At 42.1% G+C, this 18,197-nt stretch overlaps 1 protein-coding gene and 1 long non-coding RNA gene across 6 annotated transcripts in view; one reads left to right on the forward strand and one right to left on the reverse strand.

The window, feature by feature from the left end:
- UBR4 (ubiquitin protein ligase E3 component n-recognin 4) overlaps positions 1-12,670 on the reverse strand; it is a 130,317-nt gene extending 117,647 nt beyond the window's left edge. For all 5 annotated transcript variants that reach the window (XM_060089053.1, XM_060089056.1, XM_060089054.1 and 2 more), the window contains exons 1-8: positions 12,439-12,670; positions 5,403-5,500; positions 4,060-4,163; positions 3,142-3,271; positions 2,889-3,028; positions 2,280-2,382; positions 2,021-2,162; positions 1,737-1,861 (exon numbers count right to left, since the gene is read on the reverse strand). In XM_060089053.1, coding sequence (XP_059945036.1) covers positions 1,737-1,861; positions 2,021-2,162; positions 2,280-2,382; positions 2,889-3,028; positions 3,142-3,271; positions 4,060-4,163; positions 5,403-5,500; positions 12,439-12,614 — 1,018 coding nt within the window. In that variant the 5' untranslated portion in view covers positions 12,615-12,670. The remainder of the gene's footprint in view (positions 1-1,736; positions 1,862-2,020; positions 2,163-2,279; positions 2,383-2,888; positions 3,029-3,141; positions 3,272-4,059; positions 4,164-5,402; positions 5,501-12,438) is intronic.
- A 116-nt stretch (positions 12,671-12,786) lies between these two features.
- LOC132477798 (uncharacterized) lies at positions 12,787-15,371 on the forward strand. The gene is made up of 2 exons (XR_009530317.1): positions 12,787-12,930; positions 14,616-15,371. It is a non-coding gene; the product is annotated as an uncharacterized LOC132477798 (long non-coding RNA).
- Positions 15,372-18,197: the final 2,826 nt, after the last annotated feature.

Raw genomic sequence — 18,197 nt, forward strand, 5'->3', positions numbered from 1 at the left:
AGTCCTAACCGCTGGACCGCCAGGGAAGTCCCTTAACAACTAAGAATTTTTTTTTTTTTTTTTTCTTTTTTTGCGGTATGCGGGCCTCTCACTGTTGTGGCCTCTCCCGTTGCGGAGCACAGGCTCCGGATGCGCAGGCCCAGCGGCCATGGCTCACGGGCCCAGCCGCTCCGCGGCATATGGGATCCTCCCAGACCGGGGCACGAACCCGTATCCCCTGCATCGGCAGGCGGACTCTTAACCACTGCGCCACCAGGGAGGCCCAACAACTAAGAATTTTTAAGGACTCTTTAATCCTTATCAACTAAGTACACTGAGATCCATGTGATATTCAAGAAATTCCCTGAAAATTGAAATTAATAAACCGCAAATTTAAAAATGCAAAAATCAAAGATAGAAAACTAGGAATAAACACTGGAAGCGGGCTTGGAGAGAGTGCCTGCTCACACGCTGCCTTAGCTTTCCATTCCCACTGCTGCTGCTCTCGCTCAGACTCTTCTTCACCTGTCTTGCCCGAATGACCACAAATTCTTCCTAGCAGATCTTCCAGCCTGGTACTACTGCTTCAATGTGCTCCTAAAGTATAGCTCAGATCATAGCACACTTCAACATCTTTAATGGTCTCTACTGTCTACAGGATATGGTCCAAATGACTTAGACTGCATTTCTAAGCCCTCTGTGATTGAGCTGTACTTTCTTTCCAGCTGTCCAACACCTACTAATCACACACACAGACACACACACACACGTTCCCCCAAATTCCAGGATACTCTTGGTCCTGCTTTTGCCTCTGCCTAGGGATAGCCAAACTGAAATCCTACCTGCCCTGCAAGATACATCAACAGAACTCCTTTGTGAATACTGCCTTCCCCAACTGAAAGTGCGTTTATCTTTATATTCCCGTTTACACACAGATGTTTATAATAAAGCCATTCAAAGAATGTAGGGAGATGATTAACCTCAGCAATTTCTTGGTGCTCCCAAGGTCAGGTTTCCAAGACTGTTCACATCCTCACTCACAGAACCCAGTAAATGTCGGAAATTGTTATGTCTCCCAAGACATACCAGGACTATGGTATTTAAAACCAAGGATCAGTGATTTGTGTTAAAAAGCCACTGTAACAATAACTTAAAAGAGAGTAAACACCAGCTGTCAGGCCCCACTTCCAAGGCAGCATAATCAACAGGAAGGGAGGGGATTTTGCAGCAGCATGAAGAATAAGAGTCGTTGCATTTATCAATATAAACAGATACCACCTGTTCTATGAATCCTTCCTCAAATCTGCCCCCACAGCAAGACTCAATTCTCCCTTCTCTGTGTGCCCATAATATTCTATACTTCTCTTATCGCCTTTATCATCTCCTGTTTTATATTACACTCTGTGGTCCTATCTATCCTCCATTGCTCAAGTATAGGCTCCTTGAGGGCAGGGGTTACATACTGCTCATCTCAATATCCCAAAAGCACTTGGAATGTTGCTTTCAAACAGCAGACACTTACCATGTGCACACACTATGAAATCAAATATCCACATAACACAATGGCAGCAGTTGAACAATAAGCGAATTTACAAGATTCCTATTGAGACCTCATTTCATCTAGATGAGCTATTAGATGATCCTTGGGGGAAGGGCCTAAGTAAAGGGGGAAAGAGTACTCAGAAGGATCTCATGGTTTCCAGAAAGTGTAACTGTCCTTGGTTGAGAAAATGAGATCAGATATAACAACTTCTCACCTGCATACAAACAACTTAGGCTGAGGACTGTCACATCTTGCAGACGAGAAGGATTGAGAGGTTCCAACACAGGTAGAGAAAGGGTATCCAATGCCATGGTCACATCAATCACCAGTGAATGAAAACTGGAACATAAGAGAAGATTAACAAAAGTGTCTCTTTGAGTCACTTGCTTCTATAATCTGATAGTTAAAGAAAGTCGGCGTGCCATAAAAACTAACCAGTTTCTCTCTTTTTGAGAGCAGCATTAAAATGCAAAGCATATGCACCCTGGGGCACCTTACCCATTACGAACAGCAGTGGCATCTGCTACTGTTGCAGGCATGATGAAGAAGGAATTGGCCAACACTGCATCTTGAAACCGATTGATGTAGCGTAGGAAATAGGGCAGGTTTAAACACACACGCAGTAGCTTCTCTGAGCCACCTGAATTAACAAAAAAGCTCAACCTTACAAACAGGCCTCTGCTGCTTGATTTTCTTCCACTTAAGGAATTTCTGAAAGCAGAGAAACCACCTTTCTGATGACAACTAAGAGTCTTACCAAGCTCCTGAAGACTAGCCACATTCTGAGCTATGAACACATTCTTGGTTTTGATAGCAGAGGCTTGATCTGTGGATGACTGCTCATCATTTTCTCCTTCCGCCTGGAGAGAAACAAAGGATGTGAAAGGCCCATCAAGATACTATCATCTGTTGATTGCTGTCCTCAAGTTCAGAATAGAACCAACCATCCAAAGTAAACAGCTGCTCCACAGATACTCTTCAGACCCCCCAGTTAATGAGGGGGAAATTCCTCTCTAACGGTGGGGAAAATACAAGTCATTTTTCCAAGAGGAGGGGGAAAATATATAGCTTTAAAATATATATATTCTGTAACTAGTATAGAGTGATGCCTTTTACAGAAAGGAGTACATGCTCTTTGTCTACTTGCATTGAGAAATGTTGGAAGAATGGTCCTCAAAACAGTAATAACTGTGAACAGAAGGAATTGGGGTGTTACTTATTTTTGGTTTGTCTTCTTCAGCTTTGTACCAAAGGCAGGTACATCATTTTATATCACAAATGTAAAATACATTTGTTAGCTATTTTTCCTAGTATTATCATGTTAACAAACCCCACAGGATGAGTCCATTTGGCTGAAGTAACTCACCGGAGTCTGTGGACCTATGGGTGATGATGCTACAGTTCTAGGGTTAAAAACTGATGTCAGCTGGTTCAAAAAATTCATCTGGACCTCCTTCTGCTTCAGCTCTGGGCTTACTGGTGCAGCCAGCTCTTTCTGATCTTCCACTACAAAATATAAAAGCAAGAGAGGGATGAGGGGAGTGCCACTAGAAGGCAAAAGAGGAAATACCTGGCCAGAGGACTGGCCAAGAAACCAAGTCTGGTGAAGGAACACTCACCATCTGACAGTGTCTTCACTGTTTGTGGCAGCTTGGCCGATTTCATCATTGCTGTAAATGTGATAATTTCAGTTCTGTCTAATCGGCTACAGCCAGTGCACAGGCCCTTGATGAGGAGAATCAAGTGTTTCTGGAAAAAAAAAAAAAAAATTTCAAATATGCCTTTTAGAGGAGTCTATCCTTTAGGGACTTCTAGCTGGCAAAGGGCCAAATTTAGGTTCATACCAAGAACTGCAAATTAGGAAAAACAGGAAAGCAGAGATCACAACCTGATGGTCCTCAGACCATATCTGCTTGCAGGTTTGTCTTACTGTTCTCAGTGTTGTTGTTGTTGTTGTTTTAATTTGAAGTTATGGCCAACTTTTTAAAACACGGAAGATTTAACATACAAATCCAGATTTCCTGTCTCTCTCAATAATTTACAAGACAGAGCAACTCTGCTGCCATTCCTGTAGGGCAACAGTCAGCTGGAGCCAAACAGTGATTGGCCCCTTCACAGCTGGGTCATGCACCCTTCTCAACCAGCATACTTGACTCACTTTATGTCACTTGCCTGGCCCCCATAGGCATATCTTCGCAATCCTTGAAAAAGCCTCTGCAGCCCTCTATACCAGGGGTTGGTAAACCATAGCCCCAGTTCAGCCCACTGCCTATTTTTGTAAATAAAGTTGACTGGACCACAGCTATGCTCATCCACTTACGTATTGTCTGTGGCTGCTTTCACACTACAAAGGCAGAGTTTAAAAGGCAGAGATCAGCTGCAACAGGGACTGGATGGTCGACAAATTATCTACTATGTGGCCTATTACAGAAAAAGTTTACCAAGCCCTGCTCTATGCCATCCCTTCTCCATCATTCCACTTGTCAGTCACAAGCCTACCACAAAATAAGGGTCAGAAATGGGCCCATCACTCTTACCTGGGACACAGCGCAAGCCTCATCTGGATTCTCCAGACGCAGGAGAGAAAACTCAATCAGGACTTTACAGGCTGCTGCCACAGACTGAAGTTGGTTCCGGGGAACTGAGAAAGGAATAAACTTGACTTAACTTCAGACTGCTATAACTCACTTCAGCCTCACAGTCAATAAACCAAATAAGTATTGAGCTCCATATGTCCAACATTCCCAATATCATTCTACGAGAATAATTATTCAGAACCAACAACTCTACAGGCAAACAAAGGCATTTTGGCATTGATAAGCATCAACTGCTTCTAGATCAATTTATCTTACATTTACTAGAAATTAAGATAATTATAATAGGAAATACATCACAGTAAGTACCAAGCACTTCAAATATATTAACCCACTTAATCCCTAAACCAATTCTATGGGGTAGATAATATTGTTACCCCCCTTCCCTTCTTTTTTTTTTTTTTTTAACAGATAAGGAAATTAAACCATAGACAGGTTAAATGACTTGACCAAAGTCACGCAGCTGGAGTTAAATCCAGGAAGTCTGGCTCTAAAGTTCATGCTCTTACCCAGTAGACTACACTACCTCTCCTTTCCCTTTTTGCAACGGGCTTCCTACTCAAAGTTTCTCCAATCTAAAAGTGACTCTTACAGTGGTAGCCAATGCCTATAATAAACAGCACTAGACACCAAAAGGTTATTCAGCAACCCTGTAACTTCCTTTCACTTTGCTTGCTTAGCAAACTATTTAAGTAAAATAATTCAAATTCTTCAGAACTATATGAGTTAGGATTGGAAAAAAAAAGTGAAAATGCAAAATTTCAGAAATAGTGGAAAGTAAGGGCTTAGTCACATTTGGGGGTAGAAAAGTTTAAAAGATGGGGAACTGAAGTTGAAATCCAGTCACATACCAGAGAACACAAAAGCAGAATCTAATTTCTCACCAAAACCAAATAAGGAATAGGGCCTTGGTTTGTGGCTGCTAACCCCAGGTCAGTATCCACCTAACCCCCCAATCCCACCCACCCTGCCCCCCAAAATTAGCACACTAATAACTACATGTGTAAAATCAATACAATGCTTTTGATTAAAAAGGCAAGGAAGGTTAACTTAATGGTTATGAAATAGATGTCCAAACCAAAGAGTTTTTAAATCCCTTTTGGTTGGCCTCGGTAAAGGAACTTCCAGAGCCTTATCATACTGACAGTTGTCTCCACTCCTGAGTGAACAGGTTACAACTAAAATACAGACTTCATTAACAACTTGTTCAGACACCGTAACAAGAGGACACACAATTTCCCTATTCATGAGCCCTTAAAAGGGAATGACAGGAATAGAATACTTACTGAGGCTACAAACTGTTGTGATATAGTGTGTGGAAAGTGCAACAAAAGATGAGTAGAAGGGCTCGTACTGCTTCTCGTGGTGCAGGATTTCTGATTCACTGCAAAGAAAATCATTCAGCCAACATTTACTTAGTGCTTACTATATGCCAGATATCCTACCCCTTTACAGGCATTACCTGACTTAATCCTTGTAGCAATCCTACTTGGTAGGCACTGTTATCATCCTTATATCCAAGTTGAAAAAGTGAAGCTTAGAGGTAAAACTAAGTACCTTGTTCAAGGTATCAGGCTTAGTAAGTGGCAAAGGCTAATAAACAGGAAACACTTTCAAACTCACTTAGAATTAAAGAAATACAAGTAAAAACACAACAGGATACCATCTTGTCCTGTATTACTGACTGGCAAAGACAAAACTAATAATGCCATGAGCTGGCCAAAGGAGGGGTAAAGCAGGGCACTCAAAATACTGTTAGTGGGAACACAGACTATAGTAACACATTCTGAAGACCAAACAAGTCCAGTCCATAATGCAGTAACTTAAAAAGAATCAACAACTCAAGGGAAGAAATCATCTGATGGGTGATAAAATCCAAAATTCTTTAGGTACCAAAGTCCTCCATCCCCCTCCCCACACCCACAGGATACAGCTAGATCACAACAAAGTGATTATTAACCACATCCCTTATCTTTACCTGAGAAAATGGCCTCTTCAGTGAAAATCTGGAGCCCAACTACGTCTAAAAGCTGGATACATTTATGTCATTCTCTTTATCAAATCAGATGCTAATTGCAACCCACGGAACAAGAAGGCAAAGAAAACACTAAAATGTCTTACTAAATGGAAAGAGGAGAGCAATGTGGCTAAATAGTTTCCTCAGTAAGTTAATTCTCCAACAAGAACTATCAGCCTAGGAAGGGAAACGTGAACAGAGTCAGGACTCCACCCACTCGCCAAATCAACACAGGAGCCAAAAAGACAAGCTCAACATTTGGAAGGTGCCATTGTGAGCGATGAATCACCTCAAACAACACTTAAGAGTCTGGCATTGCAAACACTTTGCTATTTGGAGATTTATCAAGGATAAACGGGTGTTTATCAAAGATCAGTTCCTTATCTTGGAATATCTCCTTCACCAAGAAAAAATATTTATGGAGCACCTATGATGTGCAAGAACCTCCCTGCCCATCAAGAATCATTTCTCCCTAGTTGTCAGATGGACAAAAAGAAGGAAACAAAAACCTCAGAACATCAAGCAACACTCAAAGCTTCAGGGGCCATCACACAGGTGAGAGTCATATCACATTCAGCAGAGAACTCCCCAACCCCCTGCTTCCACCTCCAACGAATAGCTGTTCCTTCACTCCCATCCTCACACTTATGCATTCATTGTTCTAAGGTCTCCCCACCCTGTAATTTGATCCATTTTACTAAGTATTTAGCTTCTCTGCTTTATTTCAAAGTTTCAGAGCTGCTTACCCCCATGTTTTTCAACTGAACAGGTTTACCAAAACTAAGAGAAAAACTGCCTATCCAAAGAACAAACTTATTCTGCTGCTTTCATTCCCATTCAGATAATAAAATATATCCACAATATAGGAGTAAACACACTTAATTGCCTGGTTCAATGCTGCCCTATTATGATTTAACAAACCCTACTTCCTGCCCTAGAAATACACAACTGCCTTATTCCAATCAAAAACAAACAACGCACTTTGGGGAAAGATGGACATTGGCAATAGAAAAAATGGAGCAGTCTTGAGGCTGAACTTACGATTTGCTTAGGACAAGTAAGGACTAAACCTAGGGAAATTAGTGTTAAAAAGACTTAAAGGTGGGGCACTTCCCTGGCGGTCCAGTGGTTAAGACTCCACCCTTCCAATGCAGGGGGCGAGGGTGAGATCCCTGGTCGGGGAACTGGGATCCCGCAGGCCGCACGTTGCGGCCAAAAAAAAAAAAAGAAAAGAAAAAGAAAATATATCGGAGTGCCTTCTTTAAAAAAAAAGAGACTTGAAGGGGAGAGTAGGCAGGTGGACATGTGGCCCAAAGGATAATGTTGTTATCTCTTGATTCTAAAGAAACAAGTGTGTTTGAGTACCCTGATGAAGACGTGCCGCCTCGATTCCTTACCCCACCCTCATTTCCCAAGAACCTGACAGACACCAAGTCACCAAAGGAGGCAAAGAAATGGAAGAAAGCGCAAGACATTAGGTAGGAAGGGGAAGAATGCAGAAATTGAAGGCAAATATGACAGGAAGAAAAATAAGGAGATTTCAAGGTAAAAATATCTCTCCTCTAGGCAGTCAAGCTATTTTCCTCAAACGTCTGCTTCACCTAACAAACTCTGCAACAAAAGTATCACAGAGCCTCAAACGCTGCTGAAAAGACAAGGAATCTGAAGTGGTTTTATTCCATACAAAATAAATGCAATGCAGAGCATAAAGGGAAACAGCAGCTAAGCAGAAGTCCAATTTGGTCAGAGAAGTCCAATTTGACATGTAAGTAAAAAAGAACTGGCCAGGGTCTGGAAATATCTGGGTTTTTCTAGGAAGAGGTGAAAAATCTGATGGGGCAAAATAAAAGACTAAGGATTCACCTTCCTTCTCCCTCTTAGATTACTACTTATATCTTTGTTGTAAACTGTGGAAACTCCACAAAGGCCTTTCCCCTCATCAGAATCATAAACTCCCAAGTACAGAATCTATTATGCTTGTTTCAAGATACTTAGAATCATGAAACAAGCATAACGAATACATTAATGAGATATTCATTTTAAAAATATGTTTATTGACCATCTGCTGTGTGTCACAGAGTACTTAATACATGTTAACCAAAGAACTGAAAGTTTTCACATACATCCCTCACACTCTCCACAAACCTGCAGGGAATGTAATACTGAGACATGGAAACATTACCTAATCTCACAACTAACTATATACACTTATCATTTGGTGGCTGGCTTTCTTTCTGTAGGTCAATCACGAACTCGGCTGATGATGGCACTAAGTGCCCCCCTTTCTCCCTTAAGAGATTTTTAGAAAATGACTGTGCATTATCTAATGGGGATGTTGTAACAGCTTCTGCCTTCCCAAGTAGGTCTTCTCAGCCTAAATTTTATCAAATAGCTGAGAGGCAGGGACTCAAGGAGGTTTATCACTAAGAAAGGCAGGACAGCCTAGGAAGGACTGGTTCAGGGGGAAAGGGCTTTTTTTCTTTTTCTTTTTAATCTACAAAGACTCAGTCAAATTATTCAATGAGAACCATTCTCACCAACTTATCCTGCACAGAGTTAAGAAAGGAATTCTGGGGACTTCCCTGGTGGTTCAGTGGGTAAGACTCCGCGCTCCCAATGCAGGGGGCCCGGGTTAGATCCCTGGTCGGGGAACTAGATCCTGCATGTGGCAACTAAAAAGATCCGGTGTGCCGTGCCACAACTAAGACCCGGCGCAACCAAATAAATAAATAAATATTTTTTTTAAAAAAAAGGAATTCTGTATTGGGTAGTATATAAGGCTACATTCAGCAATTACACTTTAAGCCCACATATGGCATGTGCTCCATTAAGCTAGTTCTAGCTTCATTTCTGGTCTAGAAAAGTAATGGTGTTTAAAAGATTTTCAATCTTTATTACTAAAAGACATGCTATCAACAAGCAGCAGAAATGAAGATGAAGTCCCCTTTAAGTAAACTCAGATATCTTTCTCCTTTAAAAATCTAATGACAGGGGCTTCCCTGGTGGCGCAGTGGTTGAGTCCGCCTGCCGATGCAGGGGACATGCGTTCGAGCCCCAGTCCGGGAAGATCCCACGTGCCGCGGAGCGGCTGGGCCCGTGAGCCATGGCTGCTGAGCTTGTGCGTCCGGAGCCTGTGCTCCGCAACGGGAGAGGCCACAACAGTGAGAAGCCCGCGTACAGCAAAAAAAAAAAAAAAAAAAAAAAAAAAAAAATCTAATGACACTTTTGAGAGTATGCTTCCCAATTTATCCATGCTAATCTCTCCTTTGTTTCAGTTTGGTTACAAAGTCAAACTTAACAAACAGGGTCCAGGGAACTCCCTGGCAGTCCAGTGGTTAGTACTCTGCCAAGAGCCCGGGTTCAATCCCTGGTTGGGGAACTAAGATCCTGCAAGCCTCGCGGTGCGGCCAAAAAAAAAAAAAACAGGGTCTGGATCTAGGAATTATTTCTTCTACCTTTTCTTCAAACTCAAAGGTCAATTCCAACTATAAAAGTATGAAAAAATAGAGGCAGAAAGTAGTATGAAAGAATACAGACAGAAAGTAGAATGGCGGAGGAGTCTCTCAGGGCATGTGTCATCGTCCCCAAAGGTCAAAAAGGGAGGAATTCAATGGATGAGCAGGCCACCAGATAGGAAGTTAGAGCTGACATGATGCAGCCAGGACATCAAAAAAAAAAAAAAAAAAAAAAAGTTAAAAAAGAAAAAAGGGAAGCAGAGAGTAGCAGACTGCAACTGAAAAATAGAAGGTCCCTGGAGGGAAGGAAGAAAAACATGGAAGGCATGCAACCACAGAAAGAAACACGGGACTGTCTGGGAGCGGCAACCACAGAGGTAAAGTAGCACCCTAGGCACCTAAACCTTTGATTACCTGCAAAGCGAAGCTCACCACAGCATCTGTACAGCGCTGGCTCTGACCTGGTTCTATACTCAGTAGCCATAACTTGATGTTCAAGAAATAATTCCACAATTCTGACACCTTTTTTTTTTTTTTGGAAAAGCAAATAAAACTTTTGAGAAACAGAATAGTGATAGCAGGGTATTAATTTTTGTGCTCTAAACCAGTGGTTGGCCTGCAGGTCAAATCCAGCCAGTCACCTACCTCTGTACAGCCCATATTTAGGAATGGTTTTTACATGTGTTTTTATGGCTGGAAAAAAAAAATCAGAAGAACATTTTGTGACACGTAAGCATCATATGAAATTCACATTTGTGCCCATAAATAAGATTCTGGAACACAGCCACACCCATTTATTTATGTAATGTGTATGGCTGCTTTCGCCATACAATGGCGGAGATGACTAGTGTACACGCCGTATGGCCTGCAAGTTAAATTTACTCTGATCCTTTACAGAAAAAATGTGCTGACCTCTGCTCTACACCAAACTGAACACTTGATATGTTTAGTTGTTCTAACTGTAAAGAACTTGTAAGCCAGATATTTCTTCTGGAAATTACAGAACCATGTAACAGCAAACCAATAAACAGTCCCATTTGCAAGAGTCTGAAAATATTTTACTGAGAGAGGGAGGGAGGGAAGGAGGGAGGGGGAGAGAGAGAAAACTGTTTCGGTGGGAAAATGACCTCTCAGAAATAAGCACAACCTTCAGATCATATTGCTCTCAGAGAGCCTGAAGAGGACACATAACAGGCTTTCCAAAGTTGACCGAGCCACAAAAACCAGAACAGAGACTTCAAGGATCTTGCCTTCCAATAAAAATATGTGTTACTAAACAGCCATCAGTTTGGATTTCTTTTCCAAACCATGAAAAGAGGTCTTATTAGTGTCTATAAACGCAGGCAACCCTTGATTATCTTAGCTATACAGAGTGCAAGAAGGGCCACTATCACTTATTTGGCAAAATTCAATCGTACCTTGACATATTTGGTTTTGGTTCCTTCTACAGGTTGGAGGGAGTTGCTTAACTATTACAGTTTAAAAGGCGTGGGCCCATAATACTGGATGTATGGACCAGGGTGTCAACAAATGACTCTATTACCTACTCAGCTCATGTCCATAAAAACATAAAAGCAAATGTTCTAAAAAGTGGAACATTGACCATTCTAAGTAACACGACAAGTGTAATTCGGGAAAAATATCACTAATCCAAATGTTTAAAACAGTTATAAAGAGACTACATAATTTGAGAGCAGTATCTTTGATATTTGTTTACATCTTCCGAACCTTCTTGGCTTAATAATGAGATAGGAAAATCCATCTGTAAAGTTAACTGTGAACTTACCAAACCAAACCATTATTTTATTCTATTTTTTTAAATCTCATCCAAAGTATCACAAACCTAACAATAAACACTATAATAGACAATGTGTCAAACCATAGGTCTCCCTTGAGTAATAAACTGCAATTTCTAACCTTCTGGATAATATGTAGGAATACTCTTGTTGTCATGAAGCTAAAATGACCCAGTTAGCAATTGCAGAAAGTTGCTGAAGTCAGGTTTGGCTAGAAAAATGAAAGTGAGACTAGCTTTAAAGGCAGGTCTACCATTAAACTAATGAAAGACTGCTCTGAGGAAGGTAAGACAGGAAAAGACAGGCACTGTGATATCACTGGCCTTGTATGTACACAACTCTCACAATCTAAGTATCTCAGAAAGAAAAATTCATGTAACAGCAAACCAATAAACAGTCCCGTTGGTAAGAGTCTAAAGATATTTCATTGAGAGAGAGGGCGAGTATACGGTTTCAGTGGGAAAATGACCTCTCAGAATAACACTGAAATGTTTTTAATCAAAGACCGTTAAGGTAGCAATATACCATAAGTGCAACCCGAAAAGAAAGTCATCAATGATAACTAATGGCTTCAGTGACAGAAACAGCACGTGCCCCCAAGTAATTACAGCACCAGGGAGACCGTTATTAAATTATGGGGTAGCTCTCCAATTTAAACCCCGGGCTCCGCTACGGCCCAGGCTAGGGGGATGAGCGCGGACGAGAAATGCAAACTCATCAGCGCTTTGACCTTAACACAGGGGGCAGCCCTGGGAACATTCCCCTACGAGGTCGATGCATCTCAAAATTACTCCGAAACCAGCCCGGCCACGCCCTCCCGAGAGGGCGTCCTCAAAAGTTTTGCTCGTGAGGGAAATTGAGGCACAGGATTTACCCGGGTTGGCGGAACAACACGAGACAAGCCTTCCTCTCACAGGGCCGGGGAGCCCCGAAGCCGGGGCCAGGGCCGCGGTCCCAGAGCCTCAGGAGGTAGCCGGGCAGCGGGTCCAGATCCTCTGGCACGACTTCCCCTCCCCCTCCCGGCTCCCGCCCCACCGGGGACGCCGCCCGGTACCTCTCGATGACTGAGGCCACCAGCTGCGGCAACTCCTTCATCTCGAAGGCGGAATAGGACGCGGATAGCAAGGGCCGCACCGCCACCTCCCAGCCCGGGGTCGTGTCTGCCTCCGTTGCCGGAGCCCCGGGCGCCGGCGCCGCAGCCGCCGCCTCTTCGCCGCCGCTCGTCGCCATCTTCCGTCGTACTACTGCGGCTCCCTTCAGGGGCTTGCCACCGGCCCAGCGCCACCTCCCGGGAGGGGGCGGAAGTGACGCAATCGGCGCGTCAGACTGCGCGACGCAGTCGCCAGCCAAAATACGCGACGCGCGAGGACAGCCTCCCTCTGCTCTCGCAGGGGCAGCATGACGCGGCGTGGGGACGGGGACGAGGAGATGCGCCTGCGCAGGACGTAGTCCTTCGGGTAAGGGCGGGAGCGTTAAGCTCCGCGCCAGCGGGCTGGAAGTCGTTCCCGAAAATGGGAGGTCTGTGGCTTTCGGGCACTCCGGAGAGGTGAGTTTGGGACTTGGTTTCAGTTGACTAGACCAAGGCAGCGAAGTAGACCTGCATCGGCGAATATAATGGCCCCGGCTCAAGAAAGCTAAGGACGAGAAGAGGCCATCGAAGCCTAATCACGCTCACCTGCTTCACTTCCCTGATGGCCCCCCCCCACCCACTCCCAACAGTTACAGTATAGCGCTTCAGTTTGCAAAACTCTTTCTCCTTCACACACCACCTCTCGCTATTAGTGTAATGACCAGTTCTTTCTTTGCGCTGTAATCCCTTTTATGTTGTTGGGGTTTTTTTTTTTTGCGGTACGCGGGCCTCTCACTGTTGTGGCCTCTCCCGTTGCGGAGCACAGGCTCCGGACGCGCAGGCTCAGCGGCCATGGCTCACGGGCCCAGCTGCTCCGCGCCTTGTGGGATCTTCCCGGACCGGGGCACGAACCCGTGTCCCCTGCATCGGCAGGCGGACTGTCAACCACTGCGCCACCAGGGAAGCCCCCCTTTTATGATTACCATGATTAGTAATGTTACCAGCTCGTGTTTGCATCGCTCTTTGCTATTTGCCAGGTAACGCTCCATTCCCCCCTTTTTCTACTAGCAAAGAAAGAATGTAAACTTTTCCTCCGGTAATTTTCTTGTTTCTGGTTGTGGGCTTTTCTTTTCCGCCTAGAGAAGTTCCTTTAGCGTTTTTTGTAAAGCTGGTTTGATGTGATGGTGCTGAATTCTTTTAGCTTTTGCTTGTCTGTAAAGCTTTTGATTTCTCCATCAAATCCGAATCAGTTCAGAATGATAAATATAGTTAACGCCGTATGTTATATATGAAAGTTCTTAAGAGAATAAATCCTAAGAGTTCTCATCACAAGAAAAAACATATTTTTTCTTTCATTTTGTATCTATGTGAGATGATGGATGTCCACTAAACTTATTGTGATAATCCCTTTATGATGATTTTAAGTCAAATCATTATGCTGTACGCCTTACATTTACCCAGTGCTGTGGGTCTATATCTCAATAAGACCTGGAGAAAATAAAATAAAATCCTGAAAAAAAGAAAAAAAAAAAACATCTGAATGAGAACCTTGCTGGGTAGAGTATGCTTAGTAGTGATAGGTTTTTCTCCTTCATTACTTTTAAGTATTGTGCCACTCCCTTCTGGCCTGCAGAGTTTCTGCTGAAAAATCAGCTGATAGCCTTATGGGAGTTCCCTTGTATGTTATTTGTTGCTTTTAATATTCTCTCTTTATCTTTAATTTTTGCCATTTTGGTTACAGTGTGTCTTGGTATGTTCCTCTGTGGGTTAATCCTGTATGGGACTCTCTGCACTTCTGGACTTGGGTGACTGTTTCCTTTCCCAGGTTAGGGACCTTTTCAGCTATTATCTCTTCAAATGTTTTCTCAGGCCCTTTCTCTCTCTCTTCTCCTCCTGGGACCCCTATAATGCAAACATTAGCACACTTGGTGTTGTCCCAGAGGTCTCTTAAACTGTCATTTATTTTCAGTCTTTTTTCATTTTTCTCTTCAGCAGCAGTGATTTCCACGACTCTGTCTTCCAGCTCACTGATCCGTTCTTCTGCCTCATTTAGTCTACTATTGACTCCTTCTAGTGTATTTTTCATTTCAGTTATTGTATTCTTCAATTCTGTTTGGTTGTTCTTTATATTTTCTCATTCTTTGTTAAAAACTTCTTTATAGGAACTTCCCTGGAGGCGCAGTGGTTAAGAATCGGCCTGCCAATGCATGGGACATGCGTTCGAGCCCTGGTCCAGGAAGATCCCACATGCTGCGGAGCAACTAAGCCTGTGCGCCACAACTACTGAGCCTGCGCTCTAGAGCCTGTGAGCCACAACTACCATGCCCGCGAGCCACAGCTACTGAAGCCCGCGCACCTAGAGCCCATGCTCCGCAACAAGAGAAGCCACCACAATGAGAAGCCCACGCACCGCAACGAAGAGTAGCCCCCGCTCAATGCAACTAGAGAAAGCCAGCATGCAGCAACGAAGACCCAACACAACCAAAAATAAATAAATAAATAAAATTGAAAATAATAGTAATAAAACTTCTTTATACAATGGAATACTACTCAGCCATAAAAAAGAATGAAATAATGCCATTTGCAGCAACATGGATGGACCGAGAGATTATCATACTAAGTGAAGGAAGTCAGAAAGAAAGCCAAATACCATAAGATATCACTTATATGTGGAATCTAAAATATTACATAAATGAACTTATCCACAAAGTAGAAACAGACTCACAGACATAGAGAACAGATTTGTGGTTGCCAAGGGGGAGGGTGTATGGGGGAGGGATGGAATTAGCAGATGCAAACTATTATATATAGAATGGATGAACAACAAGGTCTGTATAGCACAGGGAACTATATTCAATATCCTGTAATAAAACATAATGGAAAAGAATTTTTTTTAAATAAATTTATTTATTAATTTTTGGCTGCATTGGGTCTTTGTTGCCGCGAACAGCAGCTACTCTTCGTTGCGTTGCGTGGACTTCTCATTGTGGTGGCTTCTCGTTGTGGAGCACGGGCTGTAGGCACGCGGGCTTCAGTAGTTGTGGCACATGGGCTCAGTAGTTGTGGCTCGCAGGCTCTAGAGAGCAGGCTCACTAGTTGTGGCGCACGGGCTTAGTTGCTCTGTGGCATGTGGGATCTTCCCGGACCAGGGCTCGAACCCGTGTCCCCTGCATTGGCAGGCGGATTCTTAACCACTGCGCCACCAGGGAAGCCCTGGAAAAGAATTTTTTTAAAAATCTTCTTAAAGGCACGCATTCCTATAAGACTATCCTAAGAATTATCAATTTTCTGGACTTCTCTAACTTCAATTTAGGAAATATTAACTATCCTAAACTCCACATCCTAGCCTTGCCTTATTGTCTTGTTTTGCTGAGTGCTACTTATTTAATATTCTTTACAACAATGCTCTTACTATGCGGTATAATGATGTGCTACTGTAATACCAACTTAAATGAAAAAAAAACACTGATTGCTTGCTCTATGCATCCATTCTCCTCCCGAGTTCTTTGATCAAGTTTACAATCATTACTCTGAACTGAAAGAATGTGAACTTTTATCCACAGGATAATGTCTATATTTTTGCCGATAAAAAATGATCTGGGTTCCAGATCTAAGAGGGAGAAGCAGTTTGACTTAAGGAAAGGTATGCATGCCTTGAGGGCCCTCTTGTGTGTGAGTTCTCGGTGGATGACTTCAAGCTCCAGGCCCTGAGGCTCACAGTCCACCCAAATCAAAAAATGTTCACAAGAGCTGTGAAGACGTTTTGAAAATCCTGAAAGCCCTGAAATTCTCCCCCATGGTTTGGAGGAGCGCCTTTTATTCCTGGTGTAATGCTGATAAATAAATTGATTCCTGGTGTAATGCTGATAAATAAATTGGTACCTGGTGTTCAATCTAGAATCTTCGTAAGAAAAGAGCTATTTTACATTAGAAATAAAATTCAGTCAAGTCAAGGCCAGTCTTGGAGGAAAACATGGCTTCAGTGATAACAGTAGGAATTTTCCTTTAGTGTCTTATATCAGGGCTTAATTAAACAGCAGTTTCCTTAATCATAAAAAAGATGAAAGGGAAAAAAACCTTTCCGTAACACAGTAACTATCGCCATACTACAAGATACAGAAACAGAACCCTAAGGAGAAGGCTGGAGACCAAGTATTTTATAGTGGCTCTTGGGACATTAATTTTATTTTACCTAAAGGACAAAATTAATCTGCAAAGGTTCTCTTGGAGAGGCTTCAGAAAATAATAAAAGATCAAATGACCCTGCTCTCCTCCATCCCCCTCCATCTGCTGCAGCTGTACGAAAGAGTAAAAAAGGCAAATGCATACTATCACAGGGAGATTTGCATCTGTACCTAAACATTTTTTTGGTATATTTTTAATATTTCTGGCTTATAGATTTGAAGAATACATTCTAGGATAATGACCTTCCATTATAAATACCACATTAATTTCAGTATTGGAGGTTTTTGTATTGCTACAAAGATTTGGAATGGGGACTTCCCTGGTGGCGCAGTGGTTAAGACTCTGCGCTCCTGATTCAGGGTACCTGGGTTCGATCCCTGGTCAGAGAACTAGATTCCGCATGCATGCCGCAACTAAGAAGCCCGCGGTCGCAACTAAGACCCGGCGCAACCAAATAGATAAATAAATTTTTAAAAAATAATAATAAATATAAAAGATTTGGAATGGCATCCACATTCTAAATTTAGATAACGAAAGAAACAGGATAAATAGGGGAGTAAAAAAGACTTCTAGATGAAACAGCTTCTAATACTTTGGCCCAGAAAATAAGATAGAAACTAAAAAATAGTAATTTTTATAAATTATTACCTGAGGGACTTAAAATACTAGTTCTCTTCTAAGCCCAAGTGGCTGGGCAAGGAACTAAAATAAATTGTAAAAGAAAGCAAGAAATGATACAGTCATGTTACAGGAAATACAATGAAAGAAAAAAATTAAGCAGCCGTAGCTGAACTGTATGGTTTAAAGATCAATGTGGTGGATAAAATAGATAAAGATTTACTATATAGCACAGGGAGCTATATTCAGTATCTCATAAAACTATAATGGAAAAGAATCTGAAAAAGTATATATGTATATATATACAGGTATAAAAATAACTGAATCACTTTGCTGTACATCTGAAACGTAAATTAACTAATACTTCAATTTTAAGAAAGTGCATGCTGGTTTATGTACTCTATTGCAAAGCTACATTGAGAGATGGGAGGGAGGATAAAGCAAATAGGTGGAAAATGTTAACATTTGGGGAATCCGAGTGAAGGGTATCAGAATTCTTAGGACTCTTCTTGTAATCTTTCTCTAAGTCTGAAACTGTATCAAAATAAAAAGTTAAAAGAACAAAATTGTAAATACTTTGTGATTAGGAAAACGTTAGTTTTCCTAATTAGTATATCATGAGTATAATGACATATGGTAGGCACTTAACAGAAAATAGTGTACATAAAGTCTAGGAAGAGTGGAATCCAATGGTTATACTGTATGTATTAGCACTATTGGGGCATGAGGAAGGGCTGTCCTGATCAGCGGAAGTGAATATTCTGGTCTCTCTTACAGATATATATCTATGATAAAAACCATGCATAGGATATCACACCCCCTATTCTAAGTCCATAATAACCAAGCAAATTTATAATAGCACTTTGACTTATTTTCCAGGCTTTTTCATAGGAGAGAATGTATATTTCAACTAGCAGACATAAGTAGTCTATTCCTCTTTG

The sequence above is a fragment of the Mesoplodon densirostris genome, chromosome 2 (assembly GCF_025265405.1).
Source record: "Mesoplodon densirostris isolate mMesDen1 chromosome 2, mMesDen1 primary haplotype, whole genome shotgun sequence".
In the NCBI taxonomy this organism is placed as follows: domain Eukaryota; kingdom Metazoa; phylum Chordata; class Mammalia; order Artiodactyla; family Ziphiidae; genus Mesoplodon; species Mesoplodon densirostris.